The sequence below is a fragment of the Heterocephalus glaber genome, unplaced genomic scaffold (genome assembly GCF_053883595.1).
Source record: "Heterocephalus glaber isolate CG9 unplaced genomic scaffold, H.glaber_assembly_v1.0 deba00000594, whole genome shotgun sequence".
NCBI lineage: Eukaryota > Metazoa > Chordata > Mammalia > Rodentia > Bathyergidae > Heterocephalus > Heterocephalus glaber.
In genome coordinates, this window is record NW_028258151.1 from 34,423,374 (window position 1) to 34,445,563 (window position 22,190).

The following is a 22,190-nucleotide window of genomic DNA, read 5'->3' on the forward strand; positions in this document are numbered from 1 at the left end:
CACTGTGAAAGAGTGAATTGTATGATACATAAATTAGATCTTAATAAAGCTCTTTTTAAAAAATAAAAAAATTTTAAAAGCTCTTTTTTATTTTTATTTTTTTAAAAAAGCTAGAGGAAAGCGCTTAAGCAAATCCAGTCACTGGTTAAACAAGACAGTCATTTGCTGAAGTGCCCAAGGCTGAGCAGGAGCTGGGGCTCCTCCTCCCCCCAGGTGACAGCGCTTCTCTTCCAAGCCCCCGGCCACTACCACCTCACAGCCCACTTCCTCCTTAGGTTGCCTCACAGGAAACAGTTCCAGAAGCCAAAGTGCAGTGGAGAGAAGGGTCATGGAACTCAGGACGTACGCTCCACATTTACCAAATCTTAAAAAAAAAAAACCACACAAGAGCCCAACACACAATAACTACTGGGTCTCTGCCACCTTCTTTTCCCCTCTTCCAGACTGGGATGTGTTTAAAAGAGGGATTTCCTGTATCTGTGCTGAGCTATCCAGTAGCCTAGCTCAAGTGCGCAGAAGCGGCTGAGTACAGAAAAGAAACCATGCCCAGCACCTATTATCAAATCTTCAAAACAGGAAGGAGACCAAGACATGGAGAGAAGGGGGAGGACAGGGGAAGGGGAGGGAAAAAGAAATGTGTTATGTGTATGTACCAACTGCACACAAAAGATGTAATCGGTATATACCGTAAACACACTACTAAAAATTAAAATTAAAGAATCAATCTTAAAAACATCACCAAACTGAGTAGGACAAGCCTATTTCGGTAAATAACAAACACTTCTACAGCACGTAAAAAGGATGGGCAAGATAACAACCAAATATTAATCACGTGAGAGAACTATGACTAAATTTCTTCCTTTTAACTAAACTGTATTTTTATAATGAATCTGTAACTTCCGTAGTAATAATGGAAATCTTTAGAAAAACAAACCATTCCGACTCCAGATTTCACTGCCTGCCTAGAATACTTTCACATGTTACTGCATGCAAGGGGAGCTAGCACCATTTGAGAAAGACACCATTCCCTCCATTTCGCAGCCTAAAATAAATTCAATGATTCGGTCAAGGTTGTGTAACTAATAACCTGACAGGAGCATCGATTTCCATGCAGGCCTTCTAACTTTACACCCAGGGTTCTTTCCATCCCATCACACCTCAAAGGGCAATTTACATTACTGCTCATGATATGGTTATATTAAAAAAAAAAAAAACCCAAGGCGAACCTCTCCTCGGAGTCTTAAGACTGCTTTAAGAGCACTTGCTACGGATCTCTGGGCAAATAATTCCTTGACTTATGAGGGCCTCGATTTCCACGGGGGGGGGGGGGGCTCCCATTTCTAACAGCCCCCAGCCAATGCATCTCAAGCGGAGATGTTATCCAAGAAGTGGCCTGAGGGCCAGAACGACCGGTGCCCGGAGGAGGAGGCCTAAGCATGGGCCACAGCCCGCCTTCGCGAACAGGTGGTGGCCGGCCCAGTGCGGTCTCCGCTAGGGGAACCCTAGGCTTCCTGGGTAAAGCAACAGCTGAAAGCTCCCGCTCTGCTTTCCCAACAACGCTGCTTCGATCCCGCCCGAGTCATGTTTGGAAACCATACAGTATTCTGCGAAGCTAGGACACAGGAAGTGGCACGGGGAGAAAAGGTCGGCAGCAATAGTTTGTGCACGCTGTGCTAACAACTCGGAGATTTTCCCAGCGGACTCCTGAACGCTAAAACCGAAGGAACCCAGGGTGCCTAGCGACACCTTCATTCTCAACAAGGGTCTACGGAGAAACCGAAACTTACAGTGCCACCCGCATGGAAAGGTGAAAGAATGCACTCATAGCCTGAGAACTGCCAGAGAGACAGCGTGAAAGACCTTTAAGAGGTGAAGTTCCCGCAGAGGATGCCTGTGTGTTCGCGACCTCTTCCAGCACAGGCTTTACACACCACCCGTCCTCTCAACTGTTAGGCAGCCTGTGACCCGGTCATCAACGTGCAACGCCGACTCCACCCGCCAGCATTTTGCTGGGAACCGGCTGCCCCCGAAACCCCGCCACTACCTTTCCCCTCCACCACGGCAAGGAACCCACACCAGTCAGAAGCCCCTTGGAGCGTGTGGAGGGTCCTGGGGAACTACCGGGACCTCCTGCCGGGAGGAGGACCGCCGCCCGACATCCTCAATCTCAGGAACGCAAAGCCGGGTCCCCGGCCGCGCCCCGGGGTGCGGCGCTGACGGGGTGAGCACCTGACGTGGGGGAGGGCGAGCCAGGCGCCGCGGAGGTGGGGCGAGGCGCGGGGGCGCCCGGGACTCGCGAGGAGCGCTGCTCTCTAGAGGCGGGGACCCCGGCACCCCAGGGTGGGCACCCGGCACACGTGGGGCACAGGGGTCAGCGCAGGGGCGTCCGGAGTGGGCAGGCTGGGTCCGGCAGAGCGGCGGGGGGACGGGAACACTCCGGCCAGGGGACGCAGCCGCCGGGCCACGAGGAGGGCGGGTCTCCCCAGCGCGGGGCTCGGGACAGGAACCAGGGCGCCAAAGACCCCGACCCGGGACCCTACCTAGGTCCTGCCCCGGGGCGCGGGGAAAGCGCGGCGACCGCGCCCCGAGGGCCCAGTGACCCGCGGCCGGCCACACCGGACCCGCCCAGCGGCGCCTCCCTCCACCTCCTTTCCCTCCCTCTGCCGCTTCCTTCCCTCCCTCCCTCGGCCCTGTGGCCCGTTATCCCGCGGCCGCCGCACTCACCAGCGGCTGCACCTGAGCCCGCCGCCGCCTCAGCTGCTGCCTGCGACTCTGCAGCCGCCGCCGCCTCGTTGCTGAGGCCAAGTCCCGGGGGAGCCTCCGCGTCCCGCCGCCGCCGCCGCTGCCGCTAGAGCAGAACACCCAAAATGGCGGCACTTCCGGCGGCTACCACCGGCGGGGAGGGCGGTGAGGGGGAGGGACCACCGAGAAGAGGCGAGGGCGGAGCGGGGCGGGGCGGGACTGGCGCCCGCGCTGCAGCGCCCCCTGGGGCCCGAGAGTGGAGCTGCAACCCCGCCGAAGCCGCGGCCCGCGGGCGGAGCCCTCCGCCCTGGGAGCTGCAGGGGTGCATCTCTTTGTCTCCAAGCTGTGCTGGAGGGAAGACTCTGCCCTGGAGTTTTCGGCTCCGTGCGCTGCAACTCATAGGAGCTCTGGATGACCGGGGTGGGCAAGCAGCCCTGGCTGGCGCTGCATGTACACTTAATAAAGTATTGCGTGCAAGAGTGAACGGAGCTTGGACCCCCGTGGGCACAGGGCGCGTCCTCCTTTTTGCACCACGGGATCAGCAGCAGCGTCCAGGCCTTCTTTCTTCCGTGCGGGCGTGCGGGATGGGAGCGCATGCTTTCAGGTTAGGGCAGTGCCTCTGTCTGCCAGAGGATCGGCAGGGTGAGCGCACACTTGGCAAAGACCCTGCGTGTGGCACCCGGAGGCGCAGGATTCCATTACTCTCGGCTCCCAGCTCTAACCTACTTGAACATGATCCCCACCCCTCAATCCAGATTGGTGTTTCAAGAACGCCTCCAGAGTTACGAACCCCTGGGTCGAGATGGAATAAAAACGACACAGCAACACAAGGCAGTTTGCTGTTGTTTATCGAGCAGGTCCTAGATCCAGATCTTATGAAACAGTGGAATGCACATTGAGGAAACTCAGTCCTGCGACTTTTGGCCCCATCAATTTACAAATAACTCATGGGTTTGCAAATGATTTCTCTGCAACATCATCTGGCTTCCCAGAGCACATAATTTTTATACCCACAAGTACTGATTATACCCTACTTACCACAAAAAAAACAAGTGGACCCCCAAGCTGAAACCTCAAGGGTTTTCCCTTTGGCGGCGGGGACTAACCACAATTTTTCTGATTTCATACACAGTGGACAATTAGGTTGTACATTATATTTCCTAATTGTACTGTTGTTTAATATCCGTTCATAATGCTGATATATGATCTTGTTCTTGCTAATAGTCTTATGTGTAATTTACTGAAAACACCCTCTATTTATAGACCATTTAAGCTTAGAAAATGTTGTCCTAAACATTACCACAATTAATTTTATCTCTCCCAGCTACCGTAGATCAAGATCACAGAATGTTCCAGGCAGAGAATTTGTCTCTTGTGCTCCCTGGAGTCGTGGAGCCCACTTCCTGCAGGTCTCAACTTCAGTGTAGCCCTCTCAGGGCCGCGGATTTACCTCAGTGGTTTCACCGCCTGCAGCGCAAGCACAAGGACCCAAGTTCGATCCCCAGTACCAAAAAAATAAAATAAATTAAAAAAACAATGTAGCCCTTGCAGCCCAACCTTCTCAAACTGCACTACTTAAAGTCACACGCCATGTGCTCACACATGTGCTCACAGGCAACCTGTGCTTCACGTCGCCCTTTCTTGCCTTGTTTTTATCCAAAACATGGGTCACCATCTATAAAGTATATATTTTCTTACATGTTCTACTTGTTTTATGTGCAGTCTCCTCCCACGAGCATGAGTTCCATCCATTTTATTGACTGCTATGCCCTCAGGTGCTGCCCAACTGAAATAGGTGCTCAGTAAGTGCTGAATAGAGGAATAAGCCTCTCTAGGAGATGGGTAAAACAGAGAAAGTGGATTGCCTACCTTGTAGAAGCGTCCTGGAACATGTCCATGAACTACGTAAGAGCACACCTGTCTTGTTATCCTCTTCTGTCTCCAGTGCTGTTTGGTGTCTGCCTCAATAGATATTTCTTGAAAAGCAGCCAAAAACCTTCCCTTATTTTATCTGCCCCAACCATGAAGGGCTCCCTTTTGCGGGAGAGGATCTGCTGGCAGGAACTGATGTCCCTCTTGCATCTAGTAACCACGGAAGGCACAGCCTCCCAGTCCAGTAGGGGAGAACAGCTACACGAAGAACACCCACAAGTCTTGTAACTTCAAAGGGTTTCAGCAGCACAGACAAAATGCTATACAGTCCAAATACAAAAAGCCGACTGTGGGATTTAAGAGAGCTTGTAAACTTTTTTTCTTTTTAAGCCTAGATTTGGCTTTATTCAATGTTGCCAAATCACTTTCTCTCATCCTGCCTTTTTTTTTTTTTTTTTTTTTATCTGGTACTGGGAATCAAACTCAGGACCTTGCACTTGCCAGGCAAGTGCAGTGCCTTTTTTTTTTTTTTTTTTTTTTTTTGGTACTGGGGATTGAACTCGGGTCCTTGCACTTGTAAAGCAGGTGGCAGAACCATTGAGCTAAATCCCCAGCCCCAGTGCCCTTGAGCTACACCAGCCCCGTTTTGTTTTGTTTTTTGACACTGAGTTGTCCTGTGTAGTCCAAGCTGGTCTCAAACTCACTACGTAGCCCAGGCTGGCCTTGAACTCGGGGTGATCATCCTGCCTCAGCTTCCTGAGGGCTGGAATTACAGCCATGTGCCACCCTGCCCAGTTGAGAGCATATAAAGTTTACTGCTTCATTTTCTGTTTTTTTCTTTTTCTGCCTTAAAAATAGATTAGGCTGGGCCGGGGATGTAGCTCAGTGGCAGCACACCTGCCTCTCAAGCACAAGGTCATGTGTTCGGTCCCCGGTACAAAAAAAAAAAAAAAGACTATTCTCAGGGTTAGTGATGTAGCTCAGCGGCACACCACCTGCCTGGCAAGCATGAGGTCCTGAGTTAGATCCCCAGTGCCAAAAAAAAAAAAAGATTAGGCTCCACAGCAAGACTGTCTCAAAAATGAATGAATAGGGGCCAGGGACTTAGCTCAGTGGTTCTGCCACCTGCCTCGAAAGCACAAGGTCCCGAGTTTGATCCTCAGTACCAAAAATAAATAAATAAAAATGAATGAATAAATAAATAAGATTAGGGCTAGCTGGGTGAAGTGGCACACACCTGTAATCACAGCACTCTGTAGGCTGAGGCAGTAGGATCACTGTGAGTTTGAGGCAGCCTGCACTACATAGTAAGTTCAAGGCCAGCCTGGACTACATAGGGAGACCCTATCCCAAAACAACAATAACAACAAAAATAGATGAGGGGTATCATGGTATTTCTCACCATAGCCCGCCCTGCATCCTCCAAGGTGCACTTTTATCTTGCTTTTCCTATTTTACTTGGCCCAAGCTCATTCTGCAGAATCAATTTCTCCTTCACTCTTCCTCTTTTATTTTTTCAAATGATCTTTGCCACTGCTAAAAAAAATAGATTAAGATTTGTTTTTAAGGGCCAGAGATTTAGCTCAGTGGTTTTGCTGCCTGCTCTGCAAGCACAAGGACCCGAGTTCAATCCCTGGTACCAAAAAAACCCCCCAAAACCACAAGATTTATTTTTAAAAATAGCCAGTGTGGGGCTGGGGATTTAGCTCAGTGGTTCTGCTGCCTGCCTAGTAAGTGCAAGGTCCCAAGTTCCATCCCATCAAAAAAAGAAAACAAAATTTTTTAAAAAAAATAGCCAGTGTTGGCCAGGGATTTAGCTCAGTGGTTCCTGCACCTGCCTTGAAAGCGCAAGGTCCCAAGTTTGAGCCCCAGTACCAAAAAAAAAAAAAAAATAGCCAATGTTTCCAGGCATGGTGGTGCATCCCTGTAATCCCAGCACTTAGGAGGCTGAGGCAGGAAGTTTGCTATGAGTTGGATGCTAGCCCAGGCTCCATAGTGAATTCAAGGCCAGCCTGAACTACATATTGAGACCCTGTCTCAAAAACCAAAATCAATCAATAAATAAAAATAGCCAATGTTGCCAGGCATGGTGGTGCATGCCTGTAATCCCTAAACCCAGGAGGCTGGGGCAGGAGGAGTGCCACAAGTTCAAGGCCAATCTGGACTACATAGCAAGACCCTGTCTCAATAAATAAATAAATAAATAAATAAATAGTCAATGTAAAAAAAAAGTAAAAAATAGCTAATTTTACTAAGGGTGCAGGGAAACAAGACTTCTCTAAATCTGAGTGGGACTGGAATGTGGTGGTGCACGCCTGTAATCATAGCACTGAAGAGGCTGAGGCAGGAGGATCCCCATGAGTTTGACCCAGCCTGGGGTACATAGTGAAGTCAAGGTCAGCCTAAAACATATATTGAGATGCTGTCTCAAAAAAAGAAAATGTAGGGCCAGGGATTTAGCTCAGTGGTTCCGCCATCTGCCTTGCAAGTACAAGGTCCTGAGTTTGGTCCCAGAAAAAAAAAAAAGAAAGAAAGAAAATGTAGGGCTGGGGCTTTACTTCAATGGCACTGCACCTACCTTGCAAGGGCAAAGTCCTGAGTTCAGTCCCTGGCACCAAAAGAAAAGAAAAGAAAAGAAAAGAAAATGTGGGTGTAAATAAAATTCAGATAATCTGGCAGAATTTGAAATTTTACATACTTTGCTAGGAATTTATCCTAAAGCTATAATGGATAAGTGCAGAAATCATAACATTATTTAGCATAAAATTTGATACCAAAGGAAATTGATAAAGTAAATGATGTTATATCCCTGACCTAGGATATTATATTTAATTTCAATTTTTTTTTCAAATAATGATAGGGAAAAATATTTAACTGTGGAAAAAATGTTCATGATGTAAGCTTAGTGAGAGGAAGAAAAAAAACATCATCAGTGTAATGGAATGCCTGAGGCTGGGTGACTTTTTTTTTTTTTTTGCTTAAATTCTTTCATTGGTACATTTTAGGTATACAATTCATTTACATTTATCACTGAGTACTTGTACCTGTACATGATGGATCTTGCTTCTTATTTTTTCCCCATTGCCTGTGCGCCCTTCACTGCCTCCACCCTTCTCTATTTACATCGTTTCCTTTTTTTTTTCTTTTCTCATAATTTTTCCTTTCCTCCTTTCCTTTCCCCATCTCCTCCCACCACCCCTACCCCTTTGGACCATTTCCTATTTCAAAGTATCAATTATTAGTTATTAATCCTTTTAACCCTTATTTACACTCTCAGTTTCTCACACCAGAGAAACTATTTGGTACTTACACGTGTGTCCTATTTATTTCACTTAAAGAGTATGGCCTTGATATGCATCCATTTAGCTATGAATGTCTCTAGTTTCTTGTTCTTTATGGCTGAGTAGTACTCCATTTTATAAAAAAAAAACCCACATCTTTATCCAGTTTGCAGTTGATGGGCACTTGGGCTGTTTCCAAGCTTTAGCTGTTACAAACTGTGCCACTATAAATATGGGTGCACATATATCACTGTGGTATGATTCTTTTAATTCTTTTGGGAAGATACCCAGCAGGGGAATAGCTGGGTCAAACGGGACCTCTAGTCCTAGTTCTTTGAGGTATCTCCATACTGATTTCCACAGTGGTTGCACCAGTCTGCACTCCCACCAACAATGGAGAAGGGTTTCTTTTTCCCCACACCCCCGCCAGCATTTGTTATTGGTTGATTTCTTGATAGCAGCCATTCTTTCTGGGGTGAGGTGGACTCTCAGTGTTGTTTTCATCTGCATGTCTCAAATGACCAGTGATGTTGAACATTTTTTCATATATTTATTTGCTGCTTTTACTTCTTTCTCTGAGAAATGTCTGTTCATTTCAGATGCCCATTGTTGAATTGGGTCTTTGAATTTGGGGGGTCTGAATTTTTTCAGTTCTTTACATATTCTAGATAGTAGCCCTTTGTCTGAGTTACAGCTGCTAAAAATTTTTTCCCACATTGTAGGTTGTCTGTTGAGGCTGGGTAACTTTATAAAGAAAAGAGGTCCAGCTGGGGTAGAGCTCAGTGGACAAGCTCATGCATGTTCAAAGTCTTGGTTCAAAATCCCAACCACCATAAAAAAGGGGGGAGGGCTTATTTGACCCCCAGTTTTGGTTCAAGGTCAAGGGGATGCATCAGGCAATAACCTTAGGGGTCAGGAGACAAGGAGTGTGCAGTATCTTCTGGCGTCTGTCTGTCTGTCTCCTCTGATTAAGGCACCACCATTGGATTATGGGGTCTCCACCCTGATGACCTATTTAATTCTGTCTCCCAGGTGCCTCGTTTCTAAAGACAAACTCATCTTCTGTCTTCTTAATCCCTCACCATGGGGTTAAATTTCAACACCTTCACCCTTGTGGGATCCACTCGGGGCTCCCTCAAGTACACCATCAGTTACTGGGCAGGACGGGACCCCTGCACATGCTGGGGGCGGGGGTCCGACCACTGTGGCCTAGAGCAGCTCTTCTGACTTTCACATTCTGGAAGTGGGGCTTTATTGTGATTTAACTTTCTTTCCTAATGGCCCAGGATTTTATTCACCTTTCCATAGGTATATTGCCCATTTGGTGTTACCCTTGTGGGCTGCCTGCTAAAGCATTTTCCTGACTTGTTTTTATTGCTTATCTTTTTTATGGGTTTGTAGGAGTTCTTAGATATTTTGAATACAAGTTACATGTGTCTTTTTTTTTATGTCTTCTTATAGTATGTGATGCACTGCTATTTTCTTAATGCTTTCTTTTGTTTGTTTTGAGACAAGGTCTTGCTGTGTAGTCCAGACTGGCCTTGAATTCACTAGGTAGCCTGGGCTGTCTCAATCTCAGGTCAATCCTCCTGCTTCAGCCTCTCAAGAGCTAGGATCACATGCATGAGCCACCACACCTGGCTCTTAATGGTTTCTTTGATGAACACTGGTTTTTCAATTTTCATAAAGTCTCCTTAAAAAAAAAGAGGAAGGATATATCATGTACAGGTGCAAATTCCCTATGATGTGTTATCATCATGTATATCTAAAATGTACCAATAAATGTTTTGCTTAAAAAAAGATAAAGTCCCATTTACAGCTTCACAGTTCATGTTTTCTTTTCTTTTCTTTTCTTTTCTTTTTGGTACTGGGGAATCCAACATGGGACCTTGCACTTGCAAGGCAGGTGGAAGAACCACTGAGCTAAATCCCCAGCCCCAACAGTTCGTGCTTTCTGTGTTCTGTTTAAGAAAAATTGTTTCTCTGGGTTATAAAAACAACTTCTTTATTCTTTTCACCTTTCATTTACATCTGGGGTTTAGCTCTAGTTTTCATGAACGTGAGATAAGCACCAAATGTCTCTCCCACTGACTTTCATGTCAATGTCTGGTTAACCCTGCACCTTTTGATGAGACCAGCATTTCCCTGCTGACATTTCCAGGGAAGCCACTTCTTTACCCCTGTACTGAGGTTTGAACTCAGGGCCTCCACAGTGAGCTACACCCCCAGTTCTTTTTATTTTTTCCAATCATTTAATTTTTTAATTTTAAAAATTTTTATTACTACATGTTTGCAGTACATAATGCTTACATTCCTCCTGGTGAGTTGGTACACATACATAACACATCTTAGTTCTGTTTTTATCCACTTCCCTTTCTATTTTTTATTTTGTCACAGGGTCTCATGAAGTTGCTAAGTTATCCAGGCTGGGCTTGAACTTGCAATCCTCCTACCTCAGTTTCCCAGAGTGCTGGAATTGCAGATATGTGCCGTAGTGCCCAGCTGAAGCCTTCTTTGGAACTCATATATTGTTGGTGGGGGAAAAACATTAGTCCAACCCCTGTGGAAGACTGACAGGATCTACCAAAGCTAAACTGGGAAACAGTCATACCCCCTGTTGCGCAGCAATTCCACTCCCAACAGATGAGTAAGTACTTCTTTCCAACAAAAGAATGATGTGTAAACCACGTGTGGTGGGCATGGCTGTGGTCTCAGTACTCAAAATGCTGAGGTAGGAGGATCACCTCGAGTTTGAGGCCAGCCTGGGCTACATAGCGAGTTCAAGGCCGGCCTGAACTGTATAGTGAGACCTTGTCACAAAAAACAGACCCAACCTGTGCTTGCTTCGGCAGCACATATACTAAAAAAACAGACCCAACCCAACCCAAACCATACAAACAACCACACCAAAAAATGACTCGGAGCAGTCTTATTAATAACAGCCCCAACTAGGGCTGGGGAGACCTCTCAGTGGTAAAGCGCTGGCCTAGCATGTGCAAGGCCTTAGGTTTGATCCCCCATACTGAAAAAATAATAATAGCTCCTCTAAAAACAACAAAAGAATAACCCAAATTAGAAATAGTGGATAAACAAATTATGGAATATAGAAATAAAAAATAAATAAATTATGGACTATCAGGTGTGATCACAAATATAGTGACTGTATAAAATTTTTTTAATTTATTGGGGTAAAAGACATACTGCCATGAGTCCCTCTCGAAATTCTCCCCTTGGTTTGAATGCACTTCTTTCATTGTTCTTGCCACTTTCTGCAGCTGCTTGGAAGTCTTCTTTCGTGAGGGTCTTTAGTTGCACTGTCACGGCTGCCTCAGTGTCCTGAATTGATTCACAACATTTACCTTTTGTGGTCAATTTGACTTTGGGGAAGTGCCTGAAGTTGCTTGATGTCAGATCTAATGAGTTAGGGAGATCTTAGCACAGTGTTGTTGTTTTTTTGTTTTTTGCTTGTTTGTTTTTGGTACAGGGGATCGAACTCAGGACCTTATGCTTTCCAGGCAGGTGCTTGCTGGAACCACTGAGCTAAATCCCTGGCTCCAGTGTTGTTTTTTTTTGAGACAAAGTCTCACTATGTAGTTCAGGCTGCCATTGAACTCACTACGTAGCCCAAGTTGGCCTCAAACTCAGTGGTGATCATCCTGCCTCAGTCTCTTGAGTGCTGGGATGACAGACATGTGCCATCACGCCTGGGTTATGACATAATGTTTCCACTGGACTCAGTTGCAGCATTTACCATAGTTTTGATCACACCTCAGAAAGACACAAGAAACAGGCTCTCTTACTGCATATAGATACAGCGTATTGGGAGGGAAATTTAATAATAACCATTGAAAGTTATAAATAGGGGCCGGGGATTTAGCTCAGTGGTTATGCCGCCTGTCTCACAAGCCCAAAGACCCGAGTTTGATCCCCAGTACCAAAAAAAAGTTAAAAGTATTCGCATCTATTTATACACAATTCTATAGAATGGTAATTAATAAACTGTGGATCAGTGGTTGCCAGGCAAGAAAGGAAGGGATTACAAAGGAACATGAGGAAGCTGGGGAGCAGTGTACAGGTGTCCTGAACTTCAACACGCGCTGGTCACAAGTGCACCTGCAGGTCAGGATCACTCAGGTGTTTGCTTTAGAGCACGCCTGTGGCCCAGCTATTTGGAGGCTGAAGCAGGAGGATGGCAAGTTCAAGGCCAATTTGAACAAAAGAGCAAGTCCTTGTCTCAGAATGAAACTTAAAGAGGAGACAGGCATGGTGGTGCAGGCCTGTGATCCTAGCATGCTGGGAGGCTAACAGGAGGATCACAAGCTCCAGGCCAGCCTGGGCAACTCAGTGACTTAGGGAGACCCTGTCTCCAAATAAAAAAGGGCTTCAGACGTAGCTCAGTGTGAAGGCCCTGGGTTCAGTCCTCAGCTTTGGGGGGAGAAAGAATAAAATCTAATCTACATCCATCTGCAGTGAGGTGGCATAATATCCAAAAATACCACTTAGAGAAAAAACAAACAGTAAACAGGATGCCAATTTTTCTTCCGGTAGTGGGGGTCGAACCCACGGCCTTCACATTGAGCTCCATCCCCAGCCCCTCCCCCACCTTTGGAGACAGGGTTTTGCTAAATTGGCCAGGCTGCTCCAGGGAACTTTGATCCTACTGCCTCAGCCTCCTAGAGAATTCGGGTTACAGGCCTGAGCCACCACGCCCAGCGCGAGCTTTTAAGAATATTCTTCTTTATTATCTCACACTACGCATGTAGGGTCTGGGCCAGGGAGGGGGCAGGCCTGAGACTGGGGAGGGAAGGCCACCGGGTTCCTCGGGCCGGACGACCGAGCGCCCTCAGTGGTGGGGAAAACAAATGAAACAAAACGAAAGCTCGGAGCACTGGCCACGCCCGTCACAGCTGCCCCGCCCCGAGCCGGCTCTGTCCCGCTGGGCGGGTGGCCCCACTGCGCAGTCCCCTCCCCGGGGCGGAGTCCGCGGGGGTTCCGCCCTCGCGGTTCCGGTCCGGAATCCCCGCGCCCGGTGGCCGATGGAGCCCTCGGCTTGGCTGGGCGCCGGCCTGGCCCGCGTGGTCTTCTACCCGACGCTGCTGTACACCGTGCTCCGCGGGAAGCTGCGCGGCCCGGGCCACCGCGAGTGGTACCACCGCATCGACCGCACCGTGCTGCTGGGCGCGCTGCCGCTGCGGGGCTTGACGCGCAAGGTGGGCGGGGCGGGACGCGGTGGGCGACGGGGAACAAGGACGGGGGAGGGGACACGCTGGGGGGACGGGGACAGGGTAAACGGGAGTTTGGGGTACAGGGGAATGGGGCCGGGGACCGGGTGAAACCGGGGGACCGGCTAGGGTCAGGGAAGGAGCCCCCGGGGTCCCTCTGTGCCCTGCAGCTGGTCCAGGACGAGAACGTGCGCGGGGTGATCACCATGAACGAGAAGTACGAGACCAGGTTTCTGTGTAACAGCTCCAAGGTGAGGGGCCTGACGGGCCGGAGAGAGGAGCTTGGGCTCCGGGATGCGGCGACCGCGGGTGGGGACAGAAGGGGACGGAAGGGAACCGGGGACCGGGAAGGGCCTTTCACAGTAACGTTGACCCCACACCCCCTCCATGCCCTGGCTTGAAGCTGTGGCCTCAGCACTCAGGAGACTGAGGCCGGAGGATCACTTGAGCCTAGGAGTTTGAGACGAGTCTGGGCAACATAGCCAGACCCTGTCTCAAAAACAAACAAACAAAAGCAGAGTAAGTTCACAAAGTGAGGAAGTCTGTTTACTCCTTTATCCAGTTATATTCTTAATTTCGGTCACTGAAATCGCAGAGCCACTTTCTGGGCACTAAGCGTGTGCGGGTCAGGCTGCATTAGGGGTGTGAGCTGAAGGCCCTGCCCACTGGGGAGAACAGCCCCACACTCTACTCTGCCAGATGACTGGGAAGTGCAGGCCCGCACAGTTTATCTGGCTTTGATTTGAGGGATTTCTTACCGCATTCCTATGAAAGAGGTGGTGGAAATCCACAGTGCTGTCCAACTAAGGCCTAAAACCTCATTGTTGTTCCCTGTCAACGCTTTCTTATGGGGCCTCTGCAATGGGTATTAGGAGGTTGCCCTATGTTTACAGTGTTTTAACACCTATTTTTAGTAAATTATTTTGGCTGGGGCGGTGGTGCACCCCTGTAACCCCAGCACTCTGGCAGAGGGGAGGCAGGAAGATCTGAGTTCAACCCCAGCCTGGGAAATTTAAAGAGATGGTGTCTCAAAAGAAAAATATTTTTAATTTTTTTTTTAATTAAAAGGGCTAGAGGGGCTGGGGATTTAACTCAGTGGTTTTGCCACCTGCTGCGCAAGCAGAAGGACCCGAGTTTGATCCCCGGTACCAAAAAAAAAAGATGTAGGGATGTTGTAGCTCAGTGTGAAGGCCCTGGGTTCAATCCACAATATCACCAAACAAAAAACCAAAACTTTCTCATCACATAGCTTAATGAAGATGCTATTATTTCGTTTTACTTTTTTTTTTGGTACCGGGGATCAAACTCGGGTCCTTGCGCTTGCGCAGCAGGTGGCGAAACCACTGAGCTAAATCCCCGGCTAAGATGCTATTATTTCAGTCCATAGATTTTTAGAGACCTTTCAAATGTTTGTGCCTCACATTGAAAATGTATTATTTAGTGGCTGAAGGTGCAGCTGAGTGGTAGAATGCAGATTTAGCCTATGTGAGACTCAGGGTTTGTTCTCCACCCTGTCTGTGTCTGTCTCTCGCTCTCGCTCTCTGAGCACTGGGGAGTGGAGCTTGATGTCACGGATGCAGTGCCTACAGCTGGGGAAGGGACTAGAGGATGAGGCTGGAAAGGAACTGTGTAAGGTGTTCTAACAGCCAAGTTTATCACCTCTACCCCCACCTCCACCCCCCATCTGGCTTGAACCTGTGGTCCCAGCACCCGGGAGGCTGAGACAGGAGGATCAGTTGCTTTGCAGCCCCCCAGCCCCATGGCACACATGTAGAAGGATGTGCAGCAGTTCCTTGGAGTCTCCCTGAAACCGAGGGGGCCTTAGCCACAGGGTAAATGTTCGTGAATGTGCTCTCTCCCAGGGCATCTCATGGGCACCCACAGAAAATGCTCGGTTCCTAGGTGGGAGGCGCTGGCCTCTGTGAGATGGTGCTGTCTTAGCCCACTAGCAAGGAAGTCTCTGAGGCAACAGCTCTCATGTCTCTGTGTGCCAGAGAATGGTCTGGAGGCTTTGCTAAAATAGCACATTCCTGCCTACAAGCCCTGGAGACTGATGAAGGAACGCAGAGGTGGTGGCCTCGTCCTGAGTAGTCAACCACTCTGCAGGGGTTTCTGGTGCCTGCCACAGGCTGCAAAACGCTGTGCTCGGTTTGTGTTAATTTTATGAGCAGTATTAAGTACTGACCTTCATTTGGTCTTGAAATCCCCAATACCTCCCAAACAGGTTAAGAGTAGCTGCAGCATACCTAAGCCTCACAGCAAAAAATAGCTGAGTGTGATGGCACACCCCAGTAATCCCAGTACTCTGGGAAGCTGAGGCAGGAGGATTGCAAGTCTGAGGCCAGCCTGGCCAATGTAGAGACTTAGCAGGATCCATCTCTAAATTTACAACGGGCTGGGGCTGGGGCTTGCTGTGAAGGCCCTGGGTTCCATCCCTAGCACCACACCCGCATATGCACACACAAAATAAAGTGGCCCGATTTGGCAGAGAGTATATTTCAATTTCTTCCTTTTTAAGTGATAATTTTGCAGTAACAAAGGAAGATATGTTTTACTTTTAAAAGGATAACCCCCTCTTTTCTTTCAGTAATGGAGATTGAACCCAGAGTCTTCACACTGAGGTACATTCCCAGGCCTTTTAATTTTATTTATTTACTTATTTTTTGTTTTTTTGAGACAGGGTCTCCCATTGTAATTCAGGCTGGCCTGGAAATTGCTGCAATCCTCCAGCCTCAGCCTCCCAGATGCTGGGATTACAGGTGTGTGCCACCATGCCCAGCTTTTACTATTTACTTACATGTATTTGTTTACTTTTTTAGCTGCTTATTTGAGACAGGGTCTTGCTATGCAGCTAGGCTGACCTCTAGCTGGTGGTGATCCTCCTGCCTCAGCCTCCTGAGTGCTGGGTCCCAGCATGCCCGGCTTTAAGGAAACAGAAGAGCATATGCATTTACACTGTAGGAAAGCCTGAGGCTTCCTTGTGTCCCCTTCACGCTGCCCATCGTGGGTTCCTTTCCTCGCTTTTCCTGGCGGTGACCCTGGTGCCAGGAGTGGAAGAAAGTGGGCGTCGAGCAGCTGCGGCTCAGCACGGTGGACATGACAGGGGTCCCCACCTTGGCCAACCTGCACAGAGGAGTCCAGTTCGCGCTGAAGTACGAGGCCCTGGGCCAGTGTGTCTATGTACACTGCAAGGCCGGCCGCTCCCGGAGCGCCACCATGGTGGCCGCATATCTGATCCAGGTAGGGAGCGCGTGCGGCTGGGAGTCTGTGGCACTGCGGCTGCTGGGCCTCCCTGCAGGCAGCCACGGCTGGATCTCACGCTGCCGGGGTGGGCGGTACCAGGCCCGGCACCTGAGCTCCTTGGGTCGGCTCACCTCAGCGCTGCCGCCAGCCCGCCAGGACACGTGTGAGTCTTTTCTCTCTGACGTCACTTCCTCAGACTTCATGGGTTTGGAGACTTAAAATGAGAAAGTATCAAGGGGTAAACCGGGTGTGGTGGTGTGCACCTGCCATCCCTGTATGCTGAGGCAGGAGCAGCTCAAGTCTGAGCCCAGCCTGGGCAACTTAGCAAGACCCTGTCTCGAAACAGTATAAAACGGGGAGACAGGGCCCTATGTTCAATCCCCAGTACCACAAAATTAAATGAATGAACGAACCATTTCTGTTCTGGCCATGCTGATGAGCTACAGAGAAATATCTACACTCATTTTTAGACTCTTCTTTGCTTGGGGGGTGGGGTTGAACCCAGGGCCTTGAGCATGCTTGGTAAGCACTCTACATAGTGCTACCCCATCCTCTTATTTTAAGACAGGGTTTTGCTGAGCTGCCCCAGCTGGGCTCTGACTCCTGGGCTCAAGCAGTCCTCAGCCTTCCAAGTACCACACCTGGCAGTGGAGTGTGACTTGTTCATACCCCCTAAAGTGGAGTTTTTTACAAAGTTCTGGGGTCCTCTGGCAGCCGTGCCTTCCTTTTTCCGCTGACCCCCATCCTGTACGGATTCAGGTGCACAACTGGAGCCCGGAGGAGGCCATCAGAGCCATTGCCAGCATCCGGGACCACATCCACATCACGCCAGGCCAGTTGACGGTCCTCAGGGAGTTCCACAAGGCCACCCGTCTCCCCACAGGCGGCAAGGGTGACACCTGACATGTCAGAGACTCGAGGACAGCTCCGCTCCAGATGGAACAAACATTTACAGACTCCACAGGGCAGAAATGTGCTAGGTGGTGGGTCACTTTGCTTCCTTTGCCTGGTTTCATTATCTTCAAATAACACTGCTGCATGGCTGGAGAAGAAGACTGGTGTGCTTAAATTTTATTAAGGTTAAAAAACCCCACTAATTTCAACAAAAACTTATTGTGTACCTAATACTGTGCCTAATGATACTTAGCACCATAACTCTGTGATTTTTGAGTGGGGAAGTTGAGACAGGGTCTTGCTATGTACTTTAGGTGGCCTTGAACTGGTGGCAATCCTCCTGCCTCAGCCTAACTGCTAGGGTTACAAGTGTGTACCACCATGCCCAGCTAACTCAGACATTTAACACTAGAGACAGGAAATCCAAGCTCTGGCTCTTGGACCTGTCAGAATCCCAGGGCTTTTGGAATGGTGATTTGTATTTACACAAGGACATGGGGTGCTGCTGGACTGGGAGCTCGGGTTTGACATCAGTTCCCCTTCGGGATTCAACACAATCCCACATGTTCTGGCCCTTCAGAAACCTTTATTTGTATGAACTTGTAATTATAGCTCTTAATTTAGCTTAGACCTTTGAGAAAAACAAACACCTTATACATTATATTGAGTTTGAAAAAACAGCTTCTGCTATCAATTAGAAATAATTCCTTGTTTTTCTGGCTCACCCTTGGAGTGGTCTAAAAAGAAAACCGAAGTCACTTTGCTGACAGATGGATGAAAAAACACTAGGAGGACCTGAGTCCTAAAGCTGACCCTTGCTGGTGAAGTGCACCTTCAGCTTAGTTCACCCTCCTGCCCAAAGCTGCAAGGAAAACCCTGATCCCCATTCTCCATGGGCAATGCTCAATGAGCCATGCTGCAGGCTGCAGGGGAAAAGGAGGGGTGGGGCCTTCTGCCCTGGGACCAGCTGCATCCACTTAACACTGATCAGGAGAGGGAGGCGAGACCCAGGGTGGAGGGAAGGCGAGGACAAGCTGGTGCTGCTGGATGCACGCAGCCAGCAGAGCTGCAGTCTAAGAAAGCCCCCAACAGATCACCCCAGGGGTTCAGGGGAGGACTGAGTGTCCAGAAGAGCATGTTCTAGGAACTGGGGCTCAGGGACTTGGAGTGTGGCTGGGGCGCTGGAGGAAAAGGGAGGGCAAACGAGCCAGCTGCTCTCCATGTGCCCGCCTTAGGCCAACACGAACTGCAGATTGGTGAGCAGCACCTTGATGCCCCTGGTGACAGTCACAGCTGATGTGGCAGGGTCCAGCTTGTAGGTGTTGGCGTCTCCTTTCTTGTACCGGTCGCGGAAGACGTAGATGCTGCCATTGCAGCTGGCGATCTTCCAGAGGGATGGGGCGGCGCTCCAGGCCTCAGGCAGGCAGAGCCGCGTGAAGCTGTCCAGCAGGGGGTTGTAGCACACCAGAGAGTGCCCTTCGGCCACGATGAACACCAGATCCTTGTGCACAGCCGCGTGCATGCGGCCCGCGAACGGCAGCACGTAGGGCTTCACGTGGCACTTGTCTGTCTCGGTGTCGAAGCACTGGATGAGTCGGGAAGGCTTGGTGAAGAAGTCCAGGTCATTCTCCTCGCCCCCCAGTAAGTAGATGATCCCATTGAGGTTGGCGCCGGTGGCCCCCGACACCGCCACCTCCAGCTGGGTCGTCTCCGTCCACACATTATCGCCCACGCGGTAGTAGATGACGGCATTGGACAGGGTGTCCTGCAGCGTCTTGCCCCCCAGCGAGTAGATGGCATCCTTGCCTGGCACAGACACCAGTGTGTGCTGCAGCCGGTCCCGAGGCAGCGGTGCACACCACTCCCAGTCCACCGTGGCATTGTTGCACTTCCACATGCGCCGAGGGATGGAGCCGCCCACCACGTACAGGTCCCCGCCGTGCTTGCAGGCCGCTGTGATCTGGTGGGACAAGCTGTTCTGGCCACTGACACTGATGAAGTCGTCTTCCGAACAGTGCAGCGACACAGCAAGGGAGTGCGTGCGCGAGGACTCTTTCCCGATGAGGTAAATGTGCACATTCTCCCCAATTTCCTGCCGGTGGTATCAAAGTGTGAGTGACAGGAAGCTCTCAGCGAAAGGCCCAGCCTCTCTTGGTGCCCTGCTCTAACCCACTCATGTCTCCTGCCTGTCTGCCGTCCTGCCTGTCCTTAACTGCGCATCTTCCTTTAGACATTTGCTGCTGGTGCAGAGAATTGGGCAGAGAAGATCAATCACAAGCTGGTGGTTCAGGCAAAGGATCTTTTCCTTTTTCTGAGGTCAAACCCAAGGTCTCTCGCGTGCTAAGCAAGCACCACTAAGCTATATCCCCAGCCCAAGGATTGTTAACTCACTGATGAAAGGAGTTCTCTTAAGGAGGTTTGAAGCTGGGCATGGTGGCGCACACATGAAATCCCAGCACTTGGGAAGCTGAGGCAGGAGAATCGGGACTTTGAGGCCAGCATGGGCTATGAAGTGGGTCAAGGGCAGCCCACAATAGTGAGACACTGTCTCAAACAACAACAAAACAATGATGAACCAAAAAGGAGTGTGGATGCTCACAGATTGGAGGCTTCTGAGCTCATAGACATAGTCTCCTCCCAGCTCCTGTCAGCTTTGGCCAGAGACCATTGACCCAGCAGACCTCAGGTGCGAGCCCAGCTGATGGATGGATGCAGATTACGGTGCCCCAGCGATTCAGGAATCCACCTTACCTTTAAGCTGGTCCTGAGTGACTCTGAAAATGCCTCTCTTTCCTCTTTATTAAAATTGATCCAAGCTTCTATCACTTCTGTTGGGTTCTGGGAACACGGAACTCCATCTGTGAGAGCCAGAGTAAGGCACAGTCAGTGACAATCTGAAGAGGAAATTCAAAGAATCACCTTATTAGACCACCACTGTGAGTTAGACTAGATACACACACACACGCACATATGCCAAGTAGAGGTCAGACAAGAACACGCACAGAAAAAGTTACTTCGTTCTCTGTACTGGGGATTGAACTCAGGGCCTTCAAATTGAACTATATAACCCAGTCCATTTTTTATTTTTAGACACGGTCTCACCAAGTTGTTCAACCTTTGGATCCTCCTGCCTCATCCTCCCAGTGTGCTGAGACTACAGGTGTGCGCCATCATGCCTGGCTTCCTCACTGCCTTTTGTGAGAAAGTGCTGCTGCTTTTATTTTCCTGGCTGCGGCTTCCGTAAGGCACTCCATCCCTGACGGCTGCTACAACAGTGAAGCTTGGCCTCAACCTAAACTCCAACTAGGAAGCTTGCAGCTCCCTTCTCCAGAATGAGGAAACCCACTGAACATCAGGGCCCCCCCCCCCCGCAGCCTACCGGAGATGATATCCATGAGGAGGTGGTGTGGCAGGTGGAGAAACTCCTCCGTGCTCTGGAGCTGGGCCAGGTGGGTCTTGGCACAGTGCTTGGCAGCAGTGTAGAGCTCGGGATCACTGTGCCGATCTGCCAGCCACATCACCTGCAGGCAATTTCCCACCTGTACCGTGCGGGCCAAAAACCGAGAACATTCCTCAAAGAGAGACGTCAGCTGGTACATGTCTGCTACCTCATAAATTTCCTGGAGCTCCTCCGCCCGCAGTTTCACGGTGCCGTGGTAGATATAGTCCACCAGGAGCTGGAAAACAGACTCGCTGACATCCTGCAACACAATCACCCGATTGTGAGCCTCCTTCAGGTTGGACGTGAACATGGATCGGAAGAAGCAGCTCTGAGCCGAGAGGACCAGCCGGTGAAGCTGGAACTCTCGGCCTTCCACGGAAATGGTGACGTCAGCAAAGAGCTCCTCCTCCAGACACAGCTTCATGATGCCCTGGGCCACTCGGCCTGAGTGGGACCGATCTTTGAAAGTGTAGTTTACAAAGTAGTTCTCATCCATGGACGCCCCAGGCTCCTCTGGTGACTCCATGGTGGCCAACTTCTGTCAGCTTCTGGCAAAGCAACACCACCTCGGAGGAGCTTGGGGAATTCACAACCGCAGTCTGGGATTCCAACTGTCTGACCTGAGAAGGGAAGGGAGACGGAAAAACTGAGACCAAAATGGGCCAGACTGGCCTTAGTCCTGGCCCTGCCAGCGGCATTCCTGCCATGCACCTTCAGCCACAGCTGGGCTCATTTTCCTGCAGTTGCAGCCCTCCCCTAAGGAAATCAATAAAAGTCCCAACTCTGTTGGTTTCCCTGAGAGTACATCAAATATGGTTTCCCAGGATATAACAAAAAGGCTTGGGATTTAGGCCAACACATGAAAGAAAAGGGCTAGAAAACGCCTATGATACTAGCTTCACTAACCAAGTAACTTAGGCATAAAACTAGCGAGGCCCACGGAAGCGGAACCAGAACCCCCAGCCCCCCGCGTCCCGGTGGCTTCTCCCCCTCCCTGCACGCGGAGTCCAGATCCTACATTGTGAGGCGAGGCCTGGAACTCCTTAATCCTCTTGCTCATTTCTGAACTTCTGTCCCAACCCTTACCCCGCTCGCCCTAAAGACTGTCCCCAGCTCGGGACACACAGAAGCCCATAACGCTGTGCGGGGTCCTGACTCCACTTGGAGTCACCTGAGAAATGGTCGTCATGGAAACCGCTCCGCGCCCCCGCCCCCTTTCACCGTCCGCTGTCTTCTAAAGCTTAGCTCAGGGAGCGGGGGAGGGGTGTGAAACGTAGAACCCAGAACACCCGCCCCTTCTCCTCTCACCTGTCCGTTTCTTCAGCGTCTTCTGCTTCGCCCCAGCTTCTTCCACACCGAACTAGGGCTTCGTTCACCTCACAGTTTCTCAACCTGATGGTCTTGCCCTCTCACCTGAAAGCCCTCCATTCATCCCGATACCCGGAACCCGGAACTTCTGCTTCCAACCCCGCTCACCGCCCGGAAGAAGATCCG

General features: G+C 49.8%; 3 protein-coding genes across 21 annotated transcripts in view; 1 reads left to right on the forward strand and 2 right to left on the reverse strand.

Moving 5' to 3' along the window:
* Nucleotides 1-2,884, reverse strand: part of Celf1 (CUGBP Elav-like family member 1) — an 81,785-nt gene extending 78,901 nt beyond the window's left edge. For 10 of the 17 annotated variants that reach the window (XM_087205110.1, XM_087205109.1, XM_021264191.2 and 7 more), the window contains exon 1: nucleotides 2,725-2,883. The gene's annotated coding sequence lies outside the window, so the exon portion shown is untranslated. Of the gene's footprint in view, nucleotides 1-2,044; nucleotides 2,187-2,724 lie in introns of those variants that run through there. The other 7 variants (XM_087205100.1, XM_087205098.1, XM_021264183.2 and 4 more) reach the window with 4 other exon arrangements.
* A 9,975-nt stretch (nucleotides 2,885-12,859) lies between these two features.
* Ptpmt1 (protein tyrosine phosphatase mitochondrial 1) lies at nucleotides 12,860-17,413 on the forward strand. Its single transcript, XM_004851817.4, has 4 exons — nucleotides 12,860-13,105; nucleotides 13,288-13,368; nucleotides 16,166-16,357; nucleotides 17,120-17,413. Exons 1-4 carry the CDS (start codon nucleotides 12,932-12,934, stop codon nucleotides 17,261-17,263), a joined length of 591 nt encoding a protein of 196 aa, XP_004851874.1. The 5' UTR covers nucleotides 12,860-12,931; the 3' UTR covers nucleotides 17,264-17,413.
* Nucleotides 17,414-17,820: 407 nt separating this feature from the next.
* On the reverse strand, nucleotides 17,821-22,170 carry Kbtbd4 (kelch repeat and BTB domain containing 4). Of its 3 annotated transcripts, XM_087205112.1 has the most exons (5): nucleotides 22,089-22,128; nucleotides 21,300-21,311; nucleotides 20,634-21,239; nucleotides 20,006-20,112; nucleotides 17,821-19,346 (listed from the first exon to the last, which is right to left on the reverse strand). In XM_087205112.1, the coding sequence occupies exons 1-5, from the start codon at nucleotides 22,126-22,128 to the stop codon at nucleotides 18,486-18,488; spliced, it is 1,626 nt and encodes a 541-aa protein (XP_087061238.1). In that variant the 3' UTR covers nucleotides 17,821-18,485. The 3 variants fall into 3 exon arrangements, with proteins under 3 accessions (XP_087061238.1, XP_004851876.1, XP_004851877.1); XM_004851819.4 differs by having other exon boundaries at nucleotides 20,634-21,316; nucleotides 22,005-22,170; XM_004851820.3 differs by lacking the exon at nucleotides 22,089-22,128 and adding an exon at nucleotides 21,715-21,974 and having other exon boundaries at nucleotides 20,634-21,316.
* Nucleotides 22,171-22,190: the final 20 nt, after the last annotated feature.

What these genes read in the sequence shown, in the direction of transcription:
- Ptpmt1 (XM_004851817.4), top strand. Translation starts at nt 12,932, where the DNA reads ATGGAGCCCTCGGCTTGGCTGGGCGCCGGCCTGGCCCGCGTGGTCTTC. An exon ending in TGCGGGGCTTGACGCGCAAG is followed by an intron (nt 13,106 to 13,287) that starts GTGGGCGGGGCG and finishes TGTGCCCTGCAG; the next exon opens with CTGGTCCAGGACGAGAACGT. An exon ending in TTCTGTGTAACAGCTCCAAG is followed by an intron (nt 13,369 to 16,165) that starts GTGAGGGGCCTG and finishes CCCTGGTGCCAG; the next exon opens with GAGTGGAAGAAAGTGGGCGT.
- Kbtbd4 (XM_087205112.1), bottom strand. Translation starts at nt 22,128, where the DNA reads ATGAATGGAGGGCTTTCAGGTGAGAGGGCAAGACCATCAG. An exon ending in CCTCATGGATATCATCTCCG is followed by an intron (nt 20,113 to 20,633) that starts GTAGGCTGCGGG and finishes TGGCTCTCACAG; the next exon opens with ATGGAGTTCCGTGTTCCCAG. An exon ending in CACTCAGGACCAGCTTAAAG is followed by an intron (nt 19,347 to 20,005) that starts GTAAGGTGGATT and finishes TACCACCGGCAG; the next exon opens with GAAATTGGGGAGAATGTGCA.